Source organism: Myxine glutinosa, chromosome 11 (assembly GCF_964187855.1).
Source record: "Myxine glutinosa chromosome 11, kmMyxGlut1.1, whole genome shotgun sequence".
In the NCBI taxonomy this organism is placed as follows: Eukaryota; Metazoa; Chordata; class Myxini; order Myxiniformes; family Myxinidae; genus Myxine; species Myxine glutinosa.
Window position 1 is genome coordinate 115,970,997 of NC_136271.1, and position 24,025 is coordinate 115,995,021.

General features: G+C 48.0%; 1 protein-coding gene across 1 annotated transcript in view; it reads left to right on the forward strand.

Annotated features, from left to right (window-relative positions):
- LOC137436956 (protein-glutamine gamma-glutamyltransferase K-like) overlaps positions 1 to 24,025 on the forward strand; it is a 76,398-nt gene that overhangs the window by 46,667 nt on the left and 5,706 nt on the right. The window contains exons 12-14 of the mRNA XM_068131206.2: positions 1,616 to 1,918; positions 15,950 to 16,110; positions 21,567 to 21,703. Coding sequence (XP_067987307.2) covers positions 1,616 to 1,918; positions 15,950 to 16,110; positions 21,567 to 21,703 — 601 coding nt within the window. The remainder of the gene's footprint in view (positions 1 to 1,615; positions 1,919 to 15,949; positions 16,111 to 21,566; positions 21,704 to 24,025) is intronic.

The window sequence follows — 24,025 nt, forward strand, 5'->3', positions numbered from 1 at the left end:
TACTCATTGTCAGTTTAATTCATCTATTGTTCATGATCACTTACTAATTACAGTATATGCTTATTTGAATATACTAGGACGTGCCCGTACGTGGGTGCCCGTTCCTTGCCAAAAAAAAAAAAAAAAATGTCTTCGCCCATGAGCCCATGGGCGTGCCCGTAAGTGCGTGATGTGACCGTACAATGAATGTATCGTCCCGACGCCGCAGCTCGGATGGCGCTGCAGTTAATCGGGCCTGTATCGGCAGAGTTATTATAAACGTGTACTACAATCGATCGTACCTTACAGCGTCTGCTCGCCACGTTCAGCATCAGTACGTCGTCACTATGACTATCCGTAAGTCCGGAAGTGACGTCCTCATTTGACTGTCCGGAAGGTCGCATATCGCAGTTACGATGAATCGCAAATTAGTTTTAATTAGTTTTAAAACATAGTTTAACGCCAACATAGCGCCAACATAGTTTGCCAACGTGAAATAAATGAATACGCTCTCAAATGTGCCGTCCGAGGCAGAGTCTGTTCGCCACGTTCGGCACACGTGATAGCTCGCTGCTCTCTGATTGGTTGAATCGTTTTTTGGACATAGCTCGGTAACTACTTGTCCGATTAATATGAAACCTTGAAAAGGCACATCCTCGGGTCCCCAGCAATATACCTGGCAAGTTTCAAGTATATCGGACCCGTGGTTGTCGAGAAACAGCGGTCACAGACAAACAAACACACAGACACACAGACACACAGAGATTACTGGAATTATAGATAGATGTATATGCTTATTTTAATTTAAATGGCGCACGCTTCCCCTCTTTTGGCTGGAGCTGCTGCTTCTCTTTTTCTTTCTATTTTCTTTTTTTTTGTACACAACATTGAGGCTCGTGTTAGAGCTAACATTAATCACAAAAAGACAAACTGACACATACAACATATGATAAAGGGAGCGGGAGACAAGAGGGGGAGAGAGAGGGAAGCACACAAGCACAAAAGTAGAGAACAGGGACATCGGGAGATCTGTGGAAGGGAGAGGACTTGGGGGGAGGAGGCATGGGAAGGGGGGTTGGGGGTGGGAGAGGTATAAAACACATGGACATTGCTAGGACTTCCAGGAAAGAAGTCGGAATTTCAAAAAAGTGGATCTGGAATGAATTAACGGGGGTAGAAGAGATCAAGGTTTTGGATGGGGGAAGATAAGAGATGGTGGTGAACAGCTGTTTTAAAAACCTGGAGGGAGGAGTGGGATTGAAGGGAGTGGGGGAGTTTGTTCCAGAGGCGGGAGAAAAGAGGAATGAATGAGTGAAGGTGAGCAGAGAGTGTTGATTTTGGCAGTTTGACCAGGAGAGGGTTGCAGGCAGATCTTGTGCGACCTGTAGGAATATTTGGGGGACAGATCACAGACAGAGCTGGGGGAGCTATGCCGGAGAGGAGTCGGTAGAAGACAGATTGTGGAGTTTTGCTGTCGTTAGGAGTTTGTTAAACCTAACACTCCAATGTAGGCATCATTTGTGTATCACAATTTTACGGTTAAATGAAATCTTTCGAATTCTCCACAATCCCATCAGCTACCTACACTGAGGCTCTCATATTGTACTCATGATGTTCCCTTATATTCTTCATATAGGTTCAGGAAGGGAGCGCGAAGCTGTGAAGACTGCCTGTCAGTATGGATTACTGTTACGCGAAGGATCGGCCGAGCCAGATGTGACCGAGTGTCCAGATTCAAAGGCCATCGTACTCACGGTGCGTGTGAAACCCGGTGTGGAATTGGGCGGTGCTGTCACTGTGGCTCTGCTGCTTTTTAACCAAGGCAAAGTGAGGCACACCCTCGACCTGCGCTGGCAAACGGAGGCAACTCATTATACCGGTGTACGGTGCGGCCGTGTTGCCCACAATGACTGCCAAATCGAACTCCAGCCCAGAGAAGGTTCGTTACTTCCTCTTTTATTTATGGCTGTCATGTTATGATTTTACTTGGCTGGATGAGACGAAGAGGTGTCGAGTTCCAATCATTTCCTGTTAATACAAGCAAGCGGCCATGGATATATAACAACCCACACACAAACACACTTCTCTTTTTAGCAATAAATGCAAAAGTCTAGTATATTTTCTCTCACGGCCCCGGAATCAAACAAGCAACATACGAGTATTTATAACGACACCGACAACCCCCCATACCTCCAAACCCACCCCAACCCTGCCCAGGTATGTTCATTCATAAACACCCAATGCAGATGCACAAGCTTGGTGTATTTTCACGTAGCGAAGATATCATTTGCTGAAGAGTTGGTTACCGTTACTCGGTAATGATGCACAGCATCGTCTTTCCAATTGTCGGCATCCATTAAATAAATTGTCCTGTCCGCAGCTGGTTACCACCCAGCCGTGGACGGATGAACCGAATTAGCTTTACCTCCCGAGGCGATCTCCAACTATGGCGGGTCTGAAGAACCACGAAACGTTTATTCTCACGAACACACAGGTTTTTTTTTGGTTTTTTTGGTTTTTTTTGTATACAAGATCGGGGCTCGTGAAAGAGCGAACATTAATCACACAGAAAGACAAACCGACACATAAAACATATAACATGGGGAGCGGTAGACAAGATGGGGCGAGACAGGGAGGAACACAAACACAACATCTGAGAGCAGGGACATCGAGAGATCTGTGGGAGGGAGAGGGCTTTGGGGGAGGGGATGCATGGGAGAGGGGGGGGGGGGGGGGAATTTCCGAATTAAGTTTATTCCAATAACAATACAACAAAAACGTAACAATCATTATTTACAACCAAACAAGGAATGGAATGAGAATAAATAGAATAAAGTGCTGAGGTAAAAATACTGCGATGAGGATCCTCTACACTACACAGACATAAAAAATATACACAGGGTGTGGTAAGAAAATAAAGGACACACCCCAGCACTCAGCTGGACCAAATGGATCCTGCGGTAAGTCAGCAGCCACAGAAGGCTGAAGCCACATCGGCGGAAAGCCCGGCCAAATGGTGGCAACGTCGAACGCCCATGCACCCAGGATTGAGGCGAGTGGCGAGATGGCCCTCTTTTTCTCCGGTCTCTCAAAATTCCACAATCCTTTTATTTGTGTGATCAACGAGATCCTCCTCCTGGGAAGGACAGTGTGGCCTTCAGCACACGAGCGGCAGTAGCACACCTCCACACGGTCACACCACCAAAATCCTCTCAGAGACTCTCGAACCTTCTCTCACACAGCCTTGCTTGGCGCTCGCCCCACCAACGTCATCGGGCCACGCCACTCCTGGAGGGGAGGGATGGGGGGTGTAGCCTGCCGATCCCATCCCCAGCCCATCGAACCATTGTAGCGCCACCTCTCCTAGGCAGGTCTTTGCCTTATCGTGTCTATTGGAGCGTGAATAACTTGGCCGGGCGATGTTATAAATGTTAGGAATGGCCACAGGGGGTATTACGAATAGGGGACAACAACAACACAACATGCATTTTAAAAGGCCATTTTCCCTGCTAGAGCGGGGGTTAGCCTTGCGGTCCCCATGACAATCTTCTCCATTTTGCCCTATTTTTTGCATCTCTCCTTGTTAACCCCCTTGCCCGCATTTCTTCTTCCACCATCTTTAGCCAAGTCTTTCTCGGTCTTCCCCGTCTTCTACTTCCTTCTACATTCATTTCCATCACTCTTCTCAACCAGTCACTTTCATCCTTCCTCAACACATGACTAAACCATCTCAACCTGTTCCTCTTCACAGCATCAATCACAGGCTCTATTCCCATCATCTTTCGCAATTCATCATTTGTCTTCCTCTCTCTCAACGATACTCCACACATCCACCGAACCATTCGCATTTCCACCCTTTCCAGCCTTCGTTGCTGCTCTACGTTAATTACCCATGTCTCGCTCCCATAAATCATAACACTTCTCACACATGCAGCATACACCTTTCCCTTCAGCTTCAACGACACTCCCCTCATCATCAGCACGCCACTCAATTCCCGAAACTTCTTCCTTGCACATCTCACTCGAGCAACCGTTGCCGAGTCTGATCCACCTTCTCCATTCAGCATGTCTCCGAGGTAGCAAAATGTTTTCACACCTTCCAGCTTCACGCCGTCTCCAAGATCCAACTCAACATTTCCTCCATCTGCAGCTCCCTCTGTGCACACCTTACATTTGAATGTAGCTGCCACACTGGTTAATGACCCTCTCAGACCACTACATTTTTGATGAACCCACTCAGCGCACATTGTACACTGAATGGAGTTCACTCCGACACCCTTCCTACACACAGCACAGGGCCACTTCCCAGTTCTTTCCACCTCACCACATGCTTTACCACTTGCCATCACCTTCGTCTTTCCGATATTCACCTTCAGACCTTTTGTCTCCATACATTCCTTCCACGTGTTCATCTTTTCCTTCAGTCCATCCATACTTTCCACAATCAACACCAGATCATCTGCGTACAACAACTCCCACGGTAAACCCTCCTTTACGTTCTGAGCCAGCACCTCCATCACAGCTACAAATAGCAGTGGACTTAGTACCGACCCCTGATGCACTCCCACCTTCACCTCAAGCTCACCACTGTTCCCGTCCTTCGTCCTTACAGCTGTGCGCGCTCTTTTGTACATTGCCATCACTACTCTGATCAACCATTTCTCCACTCCTAACTTCCTCAATGCCCATGTCAATACTTTGCGTGGAACCCGATCGAATGCTTTCTCCAGATCAACAAACCCAAGAAACAACTTCTTCCTCTTCTCCATGTACTTCTCCTGCAACTGCCTCACAATGAAAAGCGCGACTGTCGTTCCTCTTCCTGGCATGAATCCAAACTGCATTTCGTCGATCTTCACTTTCTTCCTTATCCTCCTCTCCAACACCCTTTCCAATACCTTCATTCCATGCTCCAATAATTTTATCGCTCGGTACGAGCCACACTCCAGAGGGTCACCTTTCCCCTTGTATAGAGGGACGAGGGTACTCAGTTCCCAACCACTGGAATGCGGCCTTCTTTCACCACCAGATTACAGATCTCTGTCATTCTCTTCACACCCCAACTTCCTGCTGCCTTCAACATATCTCCCACAACTCCCGTCGGCCCTCCCGCTTTTCTACCCTTCATTGCTTTTATCGCTTCCTCAACTTCATTCTCAGTTATATTTTCTGCTTGTCCTAAAACTGGGTTACTCTCTATGTTGCCATCCCATTCATTCTCTGTATTCAACAGCATTTCCATATATCTTTTCCATCTTCCTTTAATTCCATCTGGGTCGACAACGATTTGTCCCACTTCATCCTTCAAGCAACTCACCCCCATCACATCACACCTCTCTTTCGCTATCTGCTTTGCAATCCTGAATACTGCTTTCTGACCCTCTTCCGAATCCAAGCGTTCTCCGAACATTTTCCTACATGCCTCCTGCGCCTTTGCTACCTCTTTCTTTGCAGCCTTCCTGGCTGCCTTATAACTTTCATGCTCTGCTGTTTCTGCTCCCGTACCCTTCGCCTTCTGCCACTCCTTGAACCTCTTCCTCTTCTCGTCAGTCCTCTTTCCAACTTCATCATCCCACCACCATGTTTCCGAGTGCCTCGGTGGTCCTTTTGTCCATCCACATACCTCACCAACGGCTCCCAACAGACTAGCTTTCATTGACATCCAACCACTTTCAAGCTCAACCACATCATCCTCGACCCTACTCAGCCTCTCTTTTAATGCCTCCCTTACTGTCACCTCTTTCAACCTCCACACCTTCATTCTCGGTTGGTACTTCACCCGCCGAGCTCTCCTCGCACCTTTCACCCTTACGTCGCAGACAACCAAGTGGTGCTGTGAAACAGCCTCCTCCCCCGGGATCACCTTTGTGTCCCGGAGGTGCCCCCTATCTCGCCTACGCACCATCAGGTAGTCAACGGTTGTCGTCGACCCACCTGACGTGTATGTAACAAGCTTATTATCCTCTTTCTGGAACTGAGTATTACAAATCAACAAATCAGCTCCATCAGCAAACTCCAAAATCCTTTCACCTTCTCCATTTCTCACACCATATCCGTAACCCCCATGAACTCCGTCAAAACCATCCATACTCCTTCCCACATGTCCATTTAGGTCTCCTCCTACCACAACAACTTCCTCATCTTTCACGTTTTCCATCAGCTTCTCTATCGCACACCAGAACTTGTCCTTCTCTTCATCGCTTTGACCAACCTGCGGAGCATATCCCGAGATGACGTTCACCAAGAGCTTTCCAATCATCATTTTCACCATCATCAACCTATCACTCACTCTAGTCACACTCACCACACTGTCTACAAACTCCTCAGAAAACAGGACACCAACACCATTCATGCCCTCCGGGCACCCTTGCCAGAAAAACTTGTATTTCTGTCCCTGCCTACCCTTCACCATTCTCACACCACTTCCCTGCCATCTCGTCTCTTGCACACAACATATGTCCACTCTTCTTCTGACCAATACTTCCACCACTTCTCCTGATCTCCCTGTCATTGTCCCTACATTCCATGTCCCAAACCTCAGAAACCGATCTCCACTTCGGGCTGTACCCTGCCCATATGTCGTTGTAATTGTCATGGTTCTCTTTTTGAGGCAATGTTGTTATGGCCGGATGCCCTTCCTGACGCCAACCCTCTTAGTCACCTCTTACGACACGCAGGCATACGGCGTACCTATTCTTATCCAGGGTACACACTGGATAATATTACGAATAGGGGAAATTATCCTTAATCCCTACTACTAATTAACATGGCAACCCCCCCCCCCCCCCCACACCTCCCACCCCCTTATGATGCACATTTAAACACAACCTTAAGCTACATTTTCCCTACTTATTACATTGAAATGCTCCTACATGTCACACGGTCCATACTATTCCTATTCAATCCTACCTTTTCTGCGGTATTCTCTAATCTACCCCCTTAAACGTAACAAAATCATCAAAGCCTGCCATATTCACAGGAGATGCTCCCACAAGGTTCAAAATTCATTCACTGGTAGAGAGCCATCAGGGATCTGTCACGCCGGTCCATTTGGGATTTGCACCGGCCTACATGGCCGGGAGTTTTCAGAACAAGCAGCTACCCATTCAGCGAGCTTAGAATGTTCTCCGAGTCATTTCGTGTGCAGAGTGCAGAGGCGCAGCCCTTTCTCTCATTACATTACAAAGTATTTTCGACTTCATTAGAAGCATTTTGAGCCATTTCAGGTAACAATCCTTATCTCGTACACATTAAAATACTTTATTTTGCCCCATACACAGCCGTTTCCTGAGGATTCTGCACGTGCGCAACAAGCATTCGGGGGAGGATTACGTAATTTAGGAAGTCACTTATTGGCTGGCCGACCTTTGCTCATACAACGCGATAGCCATTCGTCACAAGCACAACCGCATTACTGATCCGCACAGGCTTCAACCGGCTGGAAGCATCCAAAGTTTTCCATGCCTTCACGTCTTCCAGGGTCTAAATATTTTTTGTAAACACAAGATAATTCACTATATCTGGATTTAAAATGGTTGTAAAGTTCATCTCGCTTTTTGACCTTGCTGTATTCGGCAATTCATATTGGTCTGTTTTCCCGATAACATGCATCGTTATAATATCGCTCCCTGGACAAAGTGTCCAACATATTGACATTTCCAAGCTTCAGGACGAGCTCTGAGCACAATTATTTGGCCATGAAAGTAAACAAAGCACAATAACTCAACCGATCGTGAAAGTGGTTTTATTTTATTGTTGCGGAGTTAAGCTCCGACTCGGATGGATTGTGGTGCAAGAGGTCCACTCCGGTGCGCTCCTGCAGGACTACACCACTACTCCCACCGACTGGTCCTGCTTTTATTTGGCATGTATTGTTTGTGATCCGAATCTGCCTCCCGTCGCGTCTCGGTGGTTATCGGCCAGTTTAAACTAGTTTTGAGAGAGAGACAGCAGGCGAAAATTGTGGCAGGATGTGATTATCCAGTTCAAACCGGTTCAAGAAGAAATGAGAAAGAAGAAAATGAGACGTTATATGATGAAAAGAAGACTGTGGATCAGGAAAAGACCATCAATTTAATACATACTCAATGCATATCTGTCCACATGTATTACAATACTCTGAAATAAGCAGTTACTTTGGAATAACTATTGTTGCACTATAGATGCATTCTCAACTAGCAGCTAGAACCACAAAAAATATGAAATTATGTGTCGTTATAGTTCTGTCAAGTCATGGTCGACTTCAGGTGACATTCGTGATCAGATTTCTCCAAACATCCTGTTCCTACATTCCTCCCCGAAACTCTGGCAGAGTGCAGTCTTTATCCCATCCATCCAGCACATACACGATCTCCCTCTACCTCTTCTGCAATCCACAATATTCCAGATGGGACCACACTAAGTTCCGATAGTGTTAAAACCACAACTTTTGACTTGCAATTGATCCCCTTGTGAATACAACCTAAAACCTGTCTGCTTACCCCCCCCCCCTCCTCCCCCCTTCCCTCCCCGTGTCTATTACCACCCCCAAATCCTTCTCCTGCGTGGCATGCTCCAAGATTGCCCCTTGCATCATGTAATCCCTATTTTAATTATTCTTACCCATCCCCAGCACCTTCCACTTGTTTAGGATAATCTGCATCTGCCAATCTTTTGCCCAATCTATGCAAGTATCAATACTTACCTGAATCTGATCACTACCTACTCTGCTATCTACCTTACCTCCAAGCCTTGCGTCATCTGCAAATTTGGAAAGCCTACTCTTGACCCCCACCATCCAAATTATTGATGTCAATAATGAATAACTAGCATGGGCTGGACCATCAGGCCCACCTCATTGTTGCCGCAAAACGACGTTTCACTGATCTCCGCCCCATTCCCGCAAGGGAATTGGGTGAGGAACTCCCTCCCTCTCTCTCAGAACACTGGCACCTATCTCCAGCATGGCTCATACCACCACTTAGGCCTCGAGGCTGCAGAATTGCTGAAGGAGGCGGGGCAGTCGGGCGACAGAGCTGCTTTGTAACCCGCCCGAATGCTTTAGTATGTACATTACTGTGGTTACCACAACATGAAATGTGAAGGAGATATTTACAACCTATTCATCCACCCATTGTACACCCCTCTGGCATTTTCATCACCTGTCATGAACATAACATAACTCTGAAGGAACTGCGCTCCAACGCGAGTCGAAAGAATTGACGCGACCAAAGACGGAATTCGTCCGAGTTGCTTTATTGAAACAAAACAGCTCAGGTATTCTGACAAGCCCGTTTATCGGGCAGCAATATATATACACATTTATGTCGGGAAGTTTGCCCGGCAAAAGCTATACCGGGCATGCCCGGGTGTCAAGGGCGAGCCTTGGAAAGGCGAGTCTGGACCTGCCCGGGCGTGTTTGGCTGCGGCCTGGCAAGTCGAGGCTGGGCGTGCCCGGGCGCTCTGGACGAGCCCTGGAAAGGCGATAGCGGGCATGCCCGGACGCTCTGGGCGAGCCCTGGAAAGGCGATAGCGGGCATGCCCGGACGCTCTGGGCGAGCCCTGAAAAGGCGATAGCGGGCATGCCCGGACGCTCTGGGCGAGCCCTGGAAAGGCGAGAGCGGGCATGCCCGGGAAAGACGAGACCGGGCGTGCCCGGGAGGTTCGGGCGTGCCCGGGAACAGTGAGTCCGGGCATGCCCGGGAGAGGCGCGTCTGGCCGTGTTCTGGCCGGTGCAAGGCGATTGTGTGCATCCAGCGGTAACCGCTACACACACCCCTCCAGAATCGACCTGCACCGGCAGGGTCAATTTAAGGGGGGTCTGGATGACCCGGCCGAAGCGACCCCTGGAGGGTCGTGGGGAGGGGTCCGACGTGGCGGGACGTCGGCACAGGGGCAAATTGTCGGGCGGCCTCCTGGAGGTCCGAGCGCTGGCGAGCGGCGGACCAGGGACTGGTAGCGTCGGGCACGAATTCGCCCGGGACGCGGAGCGGCTGGCCGTAGACGAGCTCGGCGGCGGACGCCTGGAGGTCTTCCTTGGGGGCCGTGCGAAGGCCCAAAAGGACCCACGGCAGCCGGTCGGCCCAACCGTCGTCCTGAAGGCCGGCCATGAGTGCGGCCTTCATGGAGCGGTGAAACCGCTCGCACAACCCGTTGGCTTGGGGGTGGTAGGCCGTGGTGCGGTGCAGCGTGACCCCCAACGAACGGGCGACTGCGCCCCAAAGCTCAGACGTGAACTGTGGGCCGCGGTCGGACGAGATGTCCGCTGGTGCGCCGAAGCGCGCGACCCAGGTGGCGATGAACGCCTGCGCCACGTCGGCGGTGGTGGTGGAGGCGAGGGGCACGGCCTCCGGCCACCTGGTGGTCCTGTCCACCATGGTGAGCAGGTGGGTGAACCCCCGCGAGGGGGGCAGGGGACCCACCAGGTCCACGTGGACGTGGTCGAAACGCCGTTCAGGCACGGCGAAAGGTGCCAGCGGGGCCTGGGTGTGGCAGTGGACCTTGACCCGCTGGCAGGCCGTGCAGGCGTTGGCCCAGTCGCGGATGTTTCGTCGAAGGCCGTGCCAGACGAAACGCGCCGACACCAGCTTCTGAGAAGCTTTCCGGCCCGGGTGAGAAAGGCCGTGGATGGAGGCGAAGATGTGGCGCTGCCAGGAAACGGGCACGATGGGGCGAGGCTGGCCCTGGGAGACGTCGCAGAGCAGGACGGTGCCCGCGAAGGGAATGTCGGCCAGGCGGAGGCCCGTGTCCGCCGCACGGAGTGCCTGCACCGAGGCGTCGGTGGTCTGGTCGGCCGCCATGAGCGCGAAGTCCACGCCGAGGTGGACCGCGTTCGCGCTGGCCCGAGAAAGACAGTCGGCCACGGCGTTGTCTTTGCCGGCGACGTGCCGGATGTCCGTGGTGAACTCCGACACGGCGGAGAGGTGGCGCTGCTGGCGGGCCGACCACGGCTCCGTGACCTTAGCCATTGCGTAGACCAACGGCTTGTGGTCGACGAAAGCCGTGAACGGGCGGCCCTCCAGCAGGTGTCGGAAATGGCGAACAGCCAGGAATAGCCCGAGCAGCTCGCGGTCGAACGTGCTGTAGTTTAACTCGTTCGGCCGGAGTTGCCGGCTGAAAAAAGCGAGTGGCTGCCAAACCCCGTCCACCCATTGCTCATGGACGGCGCCCACCGCGTAGTTGGAGGCGTCCGTAGTGAGGGCGATGGGCGCGTTGAGCACCGGGTGAGCCAGCAGCGTTGCGTCAGCGAAGGCCCGTTTGGCGCTGGCGAAGGCCGCGTCCATGGCCGCGGACCAAACAATGTCATGCTTGGCCGGCTTGCCCCGGAGGGCCTCGTAAAGGGGCCGCATGAGCTGAGCAGCGCGGGGCACGAATCGGTGATAAAAATTCACCATGCCGAGGAACTCTTGGAGGGCCTTGATGGAACGGGGACGCGGGAACGTGGTGATGGCCTCGACCTTGGTCGGCAGCGGCACGGCCCCGGTCTTGGTGATGCGGTGGCCCAAAAAGTCAACGGTCGTCGCGCCGAAGTGGCATTTGACCGGGTTGACAATTAAGCCGTGCTCGCTGAGGCGACCGAACAGTGTTCGGAGGTGGAGGAGGTGCTCGGCGCGGGACGTGCTGGCGACGAGGATATCGTCCAGATAGACGAAAAGAAACGGCAGGTCACGCAGCACGCCGTCCATCAAGCGCTGGAACGCCTGGGCCGCGTTCTTGAGGCCAAACGGCATCCGCAAAAATTCGAACAGGCCGAACGGCGTGATGACGGCCGTCTTCGGGACGTCGGCCGCCCGGACAGGTACCTGGTGGTAGCCCCGTATCAGGTCAATTTTCGAAAAGATGACCCGTCCCGCCAAACGGGTGGAAAAGTCCTGAATATGCGGGATCGGGTACCTGTCGGGGGTGGTAGCGTCGTTGAGACGGCAGTAGTCGCCACACGGGCGCCATCCACCCCCCGGCTTTGGCACGATGTGCAGTGGCGAGGCCCACGCGCTATCAGAGCGCCGCACGATGCTGAGGTGCTCCAACGCGTCGAACTCGGCCTTCGCCACGGCGAGCTTGGCCGGGTCGAGGCGGCGGGCCCTGGCGTAGACCGGTGGGCCCGTAGTGGGTATGTGGTGCTCGATCCCGTGCCGCACCGCGACGGCCGAAAACGTCGGCCGCGTGAGGGCCGGGAATTCCGCGAGCAGGCGAGCGAACTCGTTCGCTGCCGGGAGGGCGCACGCCAGTTCGGTCGGCGCGGAGCTGCTCATCGTGCACGCCAGGGAGCTGAAGGTCTCGGCGTTGACAAGGCGACGACGTTTGACGTCGACCAGCAGCCCGTGCGCGCAGAGGAAGTCGGCGCCCAGCCGACTCAAATCAAATCAAATTAATAAATCAAAAATATCCTTTGCAGCCAAATCACCTGGTCATTGGCATGTCCAAATATCAGCTTCCTAACTCAAAAGGTGCCTGAGTTAATGGTCAGAAGAGAAAGGAAATTTAATTAATTAAATAAGTACTTAATTAATCGCTAATAATTAAATAACTCCTCAATTTATTGATTAATCAAAAAAAAAAATACCGTTTTTGACAAAGCACTTTCTCACTATTGTGCCAAAATTTCAGCTTCCTAGCTCAAAGGATGGCTGAGATATTGATCTTGATCTTGGAGGGCCTTGATGGAACGGGGACGCGGGAACGTGGTGATGGCCTCGACCTTGGTCGGCAGCGGCACGGCCCCGGTCTTGGTGATGCGGTGGCCCAAAAAGTCAACGGACGTGGGGACGCAGGCGGTCACAAAAGTCCATTGAAAACGCTGGCTGCCGAAGCAGAGGGTGACGACGCGTGGGCCAAAAGTGCGTATGGCCGAGCCATTAGCAGCGACCAAAGAGGGGCCGCAAACGGCGTCCCGCCTGTCCTGCTCGGAGGCGGGTATGACGCTCAGTTGGGCGCCGGTGTCACACAGGAAACGCCGCCCAGACGCTTTGTCCCGAATAAACAGCAAGTTGCCCGAGTGGCCGGCGCTCATGGCTGGGAATGAACGCCGGCCCGGCCGTTTCCCGACCTGCCGAAAGTGCACGGGGGCCGGCACGTCCGAGCCTTGTGTCCGAACCTGGCGTGGTAATAACACCACGCCCGGTCAGGTGGAGGCCCCGGCCGTCGTGTCGGAAGCGGGCGGTGCGGCGTGGCGGCCGCCAGTTGCACCGGCAGTTCGGCCTCCAACCGCGCAGGGCGCTCGGGTGTCGTGGGCGTCGCCTCGGACGGCGGCAGGCTCCAGGTAACCGCGCCGATGTGCTGGCCCGCCGAGGAGATCTTATCGGCTTCCCTGGCGAGGGCGCGGGAATCCGTGATCAACGTGCCAGCCAGGGCGAGGCGTACCGGGTGAGGCAGCTGGCGAAGGAACAGCTCGCGGAACAGAAAATCCGGAGAGTGCTCACCGAGCAACGAGAGCATATAGTCCATGCGCTCGGACGGGCGCGTGTCGCCGAGCTCGGGCAGAGCGAGCAGGCGCCGTGCGCGTGCTGCCGGTGAGAGGGCGAAAGCGTCGAGGAGGAGTGTCTTCAGCGCGTCGTATTTGTCAGCAGCCGGCGGGTGCTCGAGGAGGCTCAAGGCGCGGGCCGCGGTGGCGGAACCGAGCGCCGCCACAACATGGTGGAAGCGGGTGTCGTCCGCGGTGATGCCTCGCAGGGCGAACTGAGAGTCCGCCTGAGCGAACCAAACAGCCGCGTGAGCCTCCCAGAAGGTAGGCAGTTTAATCGTCACTGCCGTATCCATGTCGGTAGGTCACCAATGAAGGAACTGCGCTCCAACGCGAGTCGAAAGAATTGACGCGACCAAAGACGGAATTCGTCCGAGTTGCTTTATTGAAACAAAACAGCTCAGGTATTCTGACAAGCCCGTTTATCGGGCAGCAATATATATACACATTTATGTCGGGAAGTTTGCCCGGCAAAAGCTATACCGGGCATGCTCGGGTGTCAAGGGCGAGCCTTGGAAAGGCGAGTCTGGACCTGCCCGGGCGTGTTTGGCTGCGGCCTGGCAAGTCGAGGCTGGGCGTGCCCGGGCGCTCTGGACGAGCCCTGGAAAGGCGATAGCGGGCATGCCCGGACGCTCTGGGCGAGCCCTGGAAAGGCGATAGCGGGCATGCCCGGACGCTCTGGGCGAGCCCTGAAAAGGCGATAGCGGGCATGCCCGGACGCTCTGGGCGGGCCCTGGAAAGGCGAGAGCGGGCATGCCCGGGAAAGACGAGACCGGGCGTGCCTGGGAGGTTCGGGCGTGCCCGGGAACAGTGAGTCCGGGCATGCCCGGGAGAGGCGCGTCTGGCCGTGTTCTGGCCGGTGCAAGGCGATTGTGTGCATCCAGCAGTAACCGCTACAACTCAATTTTTTTCAGTGGATCCTTCTGAAACTCTACTTGTCTTGTGTCTGGAGGTATTTTTGGATAACTGTCTTGATTTGGCTCCTCTTACTTCCCAATACTGTATTTTACCAGTTAATTTAGAAATTCTCTATATTTTGCTGATGCCTTTGGGTTCGGCTATCAGTATTCCCTCTGCCTCTATAGGAACTCCAACAACTTCTCTCTTCAGCCCAACATAGTCTTCCCAATTCCATAAAGATTTTAAACTTTTTGATATTAAATGTTGAGGTTGTCTTCTTCTTTGTATGCAGCACAAGGCTGCAGGGTAGCATCATTGGCTGATAAGGCTGAATGTCCCGTCTGCTGCCATTACTTGATGGATGTTAAACTACAACAATGCGACCGTGTCGCCAATATGCTTCCGCATAGTCCCATAACGGGTACATGCCCTCGTCCACTGTACTAAAAATAAGCAAGTTTGATTTAAATCTCTTCAGCTGTTCTCAAGTATCACATTTTTACCCGACATGACAGGTTTCACATCGATCGGTGAAGCAGTTTCAGAGAAGGGAATTTTTAAAATATCAGCATTCAAGCTGCATGGCATATGATTTCTAAAAATGTATACTCTGCATATGTATGGTTAGGGGATCACGTTTGTGAAGTTTCGTATTGATCGGATAAGGCTAGTTTTTCTATCCAAGATGGCTGCCAACCCACGTGACCTACGAAATAATCATTTTCAAACTATATGCAACAGTGCTGTTAGATGATATTTGTAAAATTTGGCATCGATAGCGTGAGTAGTTTCAGATATATAATTATTTACTATTTTCCATCAATCCAATATGGCTGCCAAACCATGTGACCTATGATGTCATAAGTTTTATATTTCAATATAAATGGGTCATAGATCATGTGCATGCAATTTCAGATATTTAGGATAAGGAATTCGATTAAAACATATTTGGCTGGTATACCACTTCACCTATGATGTCATTATTATCATGCTTTTGTTCCCCATTGGGAGTACTTGACAATGTGCCAAGTTTCAAATTTTCCATTCAGCGGTTTCCGAGAAATAATTATTTGCTTTTAATCCAAGATGGCTGCCATACCACGTGACCTATGACGTCACAATTATTATAAAAACATTCTGCATGGGTGTCACTCCCACCCTGAAAGTTTCAGCTCAATCGGTCATACGGTTGCTGAGAAAAACGAGGTTTAGCCCGTACGGACAGACGGACGGACAGACAACCCGAAAACATAATTCCTCCGGCGAGGCATAAAAATGCCACGGTTTTCCTCCTGATGAGTCGGCAGCTTATTGACATCATCCTTAACAAATCACAAATGTTTGCCTGGCCTGTGGTTAGCAAGCGCTCTGGTCTCGTAAGTTCCCTGACTTCAGGTACTACTACCTGCCATCTCATCATGTGATTACTGTCTGTGCACAAGCTTCTGCACAATAACAAATTGGACCAGGTCGTTCAAACGTTTTATGTGAATGGCCATCTTCAGATTTATAACGGGCAACGAATTCTACTCTATTCTGTTGTATTCTAAATTCCATAAGCTTCGACTTTGTATGCAAAATATAGAAACAATTTCTCGGCTGAATCCCTTGGATTTGTTTTGGTGTATGCAGAGATTCAGAAAGAGCTTCTTTTGAATCCAGATAACTACATGGATCAGCTGGCTGATCACAGCAGCATGTTGGTCACTGTCACCGGTTTCGTCCATGAAAATGGCCAAGTCCTGACCTGCCAGCACTCGTTTGCGCTCCAGCCTCCAGTCATCAATGTTGTGGTGAGACATACTGAATTGAAGAATTGTTATATGAGCAAGCTGTTTTTTGACATACTGAAAGATTCCTTTGTCTGAAATGTAATTTTGGTTTAAATGGTCAATTTGTATCCATTTGCTTACCTTTTTCAACTGAAGTGTTGTTTGTGAGTAATTATATATGTATACACAAAGAATTAAGTTAAGCACCCCCCCCGTTTTTTTACAACCTCGCACATTACAAGTTTGTTGTCGTCAAAACAGTGTAATATACCCATGATATTGCTATATTTTCTGGAGAAGTGATATTATGGTCACATAAAAACATAACAATCATGCCGTTTTCAATATTTTATTCTGAATAATTTAAGGTGAATTTTTTTGGGAATTTTAGGCATATTTTCACCTCAATTTAAGTATGGAGCTATAGGTCCATCACGGACAGTGTGGATGACGTTTATGTTTTCTAACGTACAGTCATTGTTCTGAGAAGACCTCTAGCGATCTTTGCGTCAATAACGTGTGTAGGACCCACGTGATCGGATCACTGACTCAACCCTACGTCTCATAGACCCTGTAAGCCGTCGTATGCGTTGCTGTGGCAGGTTGTTCCATTCCCGATGTAATGCACGTTCCAATTCATCCAGATTGGCTATTGGAGGGACCATCTTCGCAATTTGTCGTCCCAACATGTCCCAAACGTGCTCGAGGGGGTTCAGGTCAGGACTGTACGCAGGCCAGGGGATGGTTGTCACAGCACCTTGCTTCAGCAAGGCTCGGACGCGTCTCGCACGGTGAGGCCTGGCGTTGTCATCCATGAAGATGGGATTGACGCAAAGATCGCTAGAGGTCTTCTCAGAACAATGACTGTACGTTAGAAAACATAAACGTCATCCACACTGTCCGTGATGGACCTATAGCTCCATACTTAAATTGAGGTGAAAATATGCCTAAAATTCCCAAAAAATTTCACCTTAAATTATTCAGAATAAAATATTGAAAACGGCATGATTGTTATGTTTTTATGTGACCATAATATCACTTCTCCAGAAAATATAGCAATATCATGGGTATATTACACTGTTTTGACGACAACAAACTTGTAATGTGCGAGGTTGTCAAAAAACGGGGGGGGGTGCTTAACTTAATTCTTTGTGTATATATATACAGACTTGGCATTTAATATGGAATATTTTTTTTGTGGGGGTGAACTTACTTTTCAAGATGACTTAGAACCAAAAGTTCATTGGAATTATGTTGAAATTATTCTAGATTTTGTTAATGTGACCTTTAAAAGAAACAAAAACCACATTTGACATTTCGAAGCAAATAAATTGATCCTTGAAAGTGATGTAAACTGATATTGAACTCAATTCACGGACAGTACTGTGTTAAACTTCTGTGCGTTTTCCAGAAGTATCTCTTTATTTTGCACATTAGCCAAAAATATCTTTAAACAAAAACAAAAGTTAAATTACGACTGGGATTACGGACAGTAAAATTACAGTTCAGTACTTCGTGTAACCCCCATGAGCATTCAGGAGAGCACATACACGTCGAGGCATGCTGTTCACGAGATTTGCCAAGGTTTGGACAGGAATCGCTTGCCATGCAGTGACAATAGCCTGTTGCAATTCACGCACAGAGGCAGGCTGCTGGTCCAAGTTGTCGATTTGACGCGTTGATTCTGCCCACAAGTTCTCTATCGGATTCATATCCGGGGACATGGCAGGCCACTCGATATGCTCTTCACCACGGTCAGCAAGAAAGTGTTGGATCATGCGAGCACGATGAGGCCGTGCATTGTCATCTTGGAAGACAAAGTTTCCTCGAAAGGCTGCACGAACAAATGGAAGCAATTTTTCTTCCAGAATGGCTCTCTGCTTGAACTGGTTCAGGTTTCCATTCAGAACAACCAGGTCAGTTTTGCCCCCTGCATGAAAAGCAGCCCAAACGGTCACCCCACCACCTCCAGCTTGGACTCTTGGCACTGTACAATCTTCGTTGTAGGCTTCATGCACTTGTCTGCGCACTCGGACGTGGCCATATTGACGATAGACCAGAAATCTAGACTTGTCACTGAAGATCACGTGATTCCAGTGTCCTGGCTGCCATTGACGGTGCTCTCTGGCCCACTGCAATCGGTGCTGGCGGTGTTGTCTGGTCAGACGTGGCTTTCTCAGGGGACGCCTGGCACGATAGCCTGCTTGAACCAGTCGTTGGTTGACTAGCCTTCTGGATACAGGCACATTTGTCAGTTGCTGCCACTCAGCCCTAAGCCGATTAGCTGACTTGGTACGGCCATTGCGGACTAACCGGTGCAGCTGGCGATCATCCCTCCTTGTGGTTCTGTGGGGACGTCCTGACCTCGGTATTGGAGTAGGGACACCCCTCTGAGCATTTCGTTTCAGGATCTTTGACACCTGACCTTGAGTGATGCCATACTGCCGAGCAATAGCACGCTGTTTCATGCCGGAATTTCGTAAAGCCACCACTAAATGACAAACAGCATTGTCGAGTTGATGGACCATCTCCAGGGGAAGCGGCAATAACTTTTGTAGACGTGCAGCAGTTGTTTTCCACTAATACAGAACGCAACAACCCTTATATACCCGATTGTGAAGCCAATCGTCAAATGTACCTGTCCGTACATTTTGTCACGCCACCTGTGATATAATCCTGTTATTGACTTCTTGCTGCGACAAACAATCAGTGACATGGTTCTTTTAACAAAGAAATCACCGAAGCATAAAAGAAACTCGCCAGATTGATATACCGAGTTCAAAAAGTAAACCCAAGTCAAGAAAAAATATATATTCCATATTAAGTGCCAAGTCTGTATATAGGTCACGTTGAAAGTTTATTTGTTGTTGTGAATGTTTTTCTATTTTAATGCTACTTCGGGGCCCATTGGTCCATCGAACCAAATTTTCATTGGTCTTCACGGCCTTGGGCGTTTTTGCTAGTCTGAACAAAAACAATAGGTTTCCCAGCCTGGAAGCCTTGGAACCTTAATAATAATAATTAGAGGTCTTTTGGGGGTCTTGGGGGCCTTGGAACCTTAATAATAATAATTAGAGGTCTTTTGGGGGTCTTGGGGGTCTTAAGGGTCGAAGGGGTCTCAGCAGTCCAGTATAACTCCACAAAAAACATGGCTGACACATACACACATAAACACACACACATTGGGAGAGACTATTTTCAGGGTAAGCTGGAGACAGACAGTTGACGAGTTGGTACGGTAGTAAAATTCAGGCAGACAAAAAAAAAGAAAAGGGCAGGGCAAACTCTGGTATGAGACATAAAGGAGTGGAATTGTTAGAGATTGGCAGAGCAGATAAATGCATGCTTGGTCCTGCACATGGCTGGAAGAATGCTGGTGGCTTTTGTTCGGTGATGTTTTCATCTGTCTTCAAGAGTCTGCAATTCCACTGCACATGTTTAGGCAGATAATCCCCTTTCAATGACTGTGCCAAACAAAACACCGTTGTTCCCGCAAGTAGAGCACCCGTTTTCCCGCAAAGAGACAGCTTAGCACAACACAACGTTCACTGAGAAAAGGGGCGGAGCACCACCCACGCGGAGTGAGTCACTTCCTTAACAACACAACTTAAGTACACTAGAGTACATCATTTCTGGTGCTGCACTCTTTGCACAGTCGACACTGTGGTGCCAAAGTCGTTCTATAAGTAGTTGCTGCCAGCACTTGCTTCCCCCCAACTCTTCGTATCCTCACAACAGGTTTGATTCTCCCCCCCCCACCCCCCTCTTTTATATCACCGTTTAACCCTTCCAATCTTACTTGATTGCATCTTTCCACCTTTTTTCTCTAACTTCCCCTGTTGGCCCATAGCATTGCAACTTGCGTTATTGTAGATCTGTGGCCCTACAATGATAGGCCCTACAATGATAGGAATGATTGGCAATGATAGGAATGATACAATGTTGGCCCTACAATGATAGGGGGTCTGGCGATTATTGTTTTACACCGCTCCTTTCCTATGCCATCTCCAGGCGCTGCATGACGTCATTGTCGGGCACTGAAGGGGGGCCGGCAATGACGCATGCTGAAAGGGAGTACTCAGTTTTCACTCCAGCTTCTTTCTTTCTTTCTTTCTTTCTTGTTTGTTGGGCAATATCTCAGCCACACTTTGAGCTATGAAGCTGAAATGTGGGCACAATAGTGAGCAAGTGCTTTGGCAAAAATGGTATTTTTTGTTTTTTGATTAATTAATTAACTGATTAATTACTTAATTATTATCGATTAATTAAGTATTTATTTATTTTCTTTCTCATCTGGTCAATATCTCGGGCACCTTTTGAGCTAGGAAGCTGATATTTGGACACGACAGTGACCAAGTGATGTGGCTATAAAGAATATTTTTGATTTATTGATTAATCAATTAATTATTTAATTTTTTCCATTAACGACTCGTTTAATTAATTTTCAAAAAGTTACAGATTTGGATGAAACGGTGGTGCTTTAGGTATGCTATTAGCCAATTGGTTAAGAAATTAATTATTTTACAATTATTATTTATTTCTTTTAATCATTAACTACTAATTTATTTTCCTTCTCATTTGGGAAATATCTCAGGCACCTTTTTAGGTAGGAAGCTTATATTTGGGCACGACAGTGGCCAAGTTATTTTGCTGTAAAGGGTATTTTTGATTTACTGATTAATCAATTAATCGATTGATTATTTGATTTTTTCAACGAATTAATTAATTTTCAAAAAGTTACAGATTTGGATGAAGCAGTGGTGGTTTAGGTATGTTATTAGCCAATTGATTAAGAAATTAATTATTTTATGATTATTATTTATTTATTTTAATTCTGCTATTAATCAAGCAATTATTGTACACCACTCCTTTCCAATTCCATTTGCTATTCCACGCTGAAGGCGGTAATGTCGCCCACTGGAAAATATGTTATTTATTTATTTGGCATGGGAGAAGTGTACTATAAATGTATCTGTACTTGTTTAATTTCTGTTTTTGTCCACCTATAATATATTTGGGTTTTTTGTTTAATTACCAAGGTGGTGCTCCTTCAATTTTTTTTTTTTTTTTTTTTTTTTTTTTACCAAGGTGGTGCTCCTTCACTTCTGTGGTGCAATTACCCTCTCAGTTAAACCATTTGGGCGATTTAAGAGAATGGGTATCTGCATGAACTGTTTGGTGGTCTGAGCTCAGAATTATAAGAGGCCCACCCTCGGGGAATTGCAAAGTGCCGCCTCGAGATGCTTGGCAACATATAGTTTGCATTCCGTCATTACACTTACAATAAAGGTCTCATGATTAATTAGTGAGAGTCATGAAGCATTGGATTGCATTGCCTTAACCCATTGTGCGATTGTGGTACCATTGTAGAATTGTGATTTAGAGTTTGAATCAGTCGCAAAGCATTGTGTATATGGCAGTAAATTTTGAGTGTACAGTAAATTTTACCATTATGTTATGCACTGCGACTCTGCCAGGTTCCTGATAACATTAGAGTGGGTATGAAATGCACGCTGCGGATCAACTATGTAAACCCAGTACCTCAAACGCTGCGCCTGGTTGTATTTCGCCTTGAAGGTCCAGGAATTGTCAGGCCCCATGCTGTACCACACAGGTAAACCTTTTTTTTTTTTTTTTTAATAACTGCATCACGTTTCTTCTTATTTAATACTAATTTGTGGGCAAGATTTGCAGACACCGTTTGCAGATAAAATAAAACTACTGCTTTATATGATATTTTCTTGACCAGCCTATTTAGTCTTAACTAGCGGGACGAAGGCCTCCCTCAAAATGTTCCATGTTTTCTGTCCAATGAAATTTGAGGCCATTCTACTCCAGTAAATATTTCAATTTCATCTGTCCATCTCATCTTTGGTCAGGGCCTTCCCTATGTTGCTAGTTTATAATCCTTGTTGTCCACTGGATTTCCGTTCTTATTGCTACATTTCCAGTTCAGTCCCCTTTCAGTCTTTTATTTTTCATCATAATGATTAGGAATTCTACTTTCTGTTTGATCCATTATAGTTTGCATTCTTCTCCTTTTTGGTTATGCTAAGACAGCATCTTTTGATGGCTCTTTGTATGGGAATCACTGTTTGCTCCATCTTCTTTGCTGAAGACCACGACTCACCGCCACATGCCATTGCTGGAAGCACACCCTGATTATATACTTTCATTTCGAGATACAAGGGCAGATTCCTTTTCAAGAGATTTTTAAGTTTTCCAAATGCTGCCAATCCTGCTCTTGTACGTCTCTTGACTCCTTCAAAGTTATCCATACAAATTGTCCTAAGTAAACGCAATGGCCCATTTCTTCAATTTTGCGATAACCATTTTGAATCATCTTCCTTTTTTGCACATCAGTTGACAATTTTGTTGTTGTCATCTTCCTTTTTCATTTTGACTCTCCAAATTGAGCTCTTCCGTCATGATTTTCAATTCTAGTGTTGTATGAAGCTAAAACAATGCCCTCTGTGAATGGTAGGAGGTTTCGATTTTCTACATCGACATTTTTTTCCTCTATTTCCTCAGTTTAGCTGTTGGAACTCCTTGGCAGGCAGTGAATAATTTTGGTGAGATCACGTCCTGTAAACGCACTCCACCTGCAAGCTTTAAAGCTTATTTTCTTTAAAAAAAAAATTCTGTTTCTCTCATATTGAAGTTTCTTAGATTTTCGATGATGATGATGATGATTTATAGTGCGAGTCGTCGCTTTTTATGAATCTCTTCCCTTCGTTGGTGTGCTCACTAAGCATTGTGCGTTGTGCGATGGTGGTATAGTCCACTGCGGGACCCAGAGTGTCTACCACAAACATCACAGGTATAGACTGGTCCTTTTGCGGAGATGGACGTTGGCAGGTTTTCCTTTCTTGCCTCCGCTGTCTCTCGATAGCACGGCTCCCACATACAAAGTGGTCCAGGGTTTTGTGCCAAATGTTACGCCAAACTGACCTGCATATGGCCTGATGTTCCCAGGTGACAACTGGAATGGCACAAGACTTGAGTGTAGACTTAAAGACGTCCTTTAGAACTTTCCTTGTCCACCATGGGATGGTTTACCAAATATAAGTTATCCATAGAAAAGTGCTCTTGGGAATCCTTGGTCTTCCATGCGTGTGAGGTGTCCTGACCAGCTAAGCTGGGCTTGCATCAGGAAATACTCAATTCCTTGGATACGACAGCGATCTAGGATTGAGGTGTTGGGTATTCTGTCTCACCACATAATGCCAAGAACCTTACAAAGGCATCACATATGGAATTGATTAAGGTGCTTGATATGGGGACGGTAGGGTGTCCAAGATTTGCATCCGTACAGGAATGTCGACAAGACGACGGCACGATAGACACTGATGTTGCTCTCCAGGAGAATTCATTTTCTCTAATCTTGTTCTCTAGTCTTACTCAGCTCACAATATTCAAAATCTTCTTTCACTGTTATGCCTGATTTCAACTCTCCTCTTGAATGTTTGAAAAGACACTGTGTTGTGTGGATTGTACTTTGGAACATCATGACCACTGAACCCAGGTTGTACTATAATACAACAACAACCAGGATATTTGAATTACCAAAGTTAAGGTTTAATAGGTCGAATAAGTATGATATATACAGTGCATTCAGAAAGTATTCAGACCCCTTCACTTTTTTCACATTTTGTTATGTTGCAGCCTTATGCTGAAATCGTTTATATTCATTTTTTCCCTCATCAATCTACACTCAATACCCCATAATGACAAAGAGAAAACAGGATTTTAGAAAGTTTTGCAAATTTATTAAAAAGAAAATACGGAAATATCACATTGACATAAGTATTCATACCCTTAACTCAGTACTTAGTTGAAGCACCTTTGGCAGCGATTACAGCCTCGAGTCTTCTTGGGTATGACGCGACAAGCTTTGCACACCTGGATTTGGGGATTTTCTGCCATTCTTCTCTGC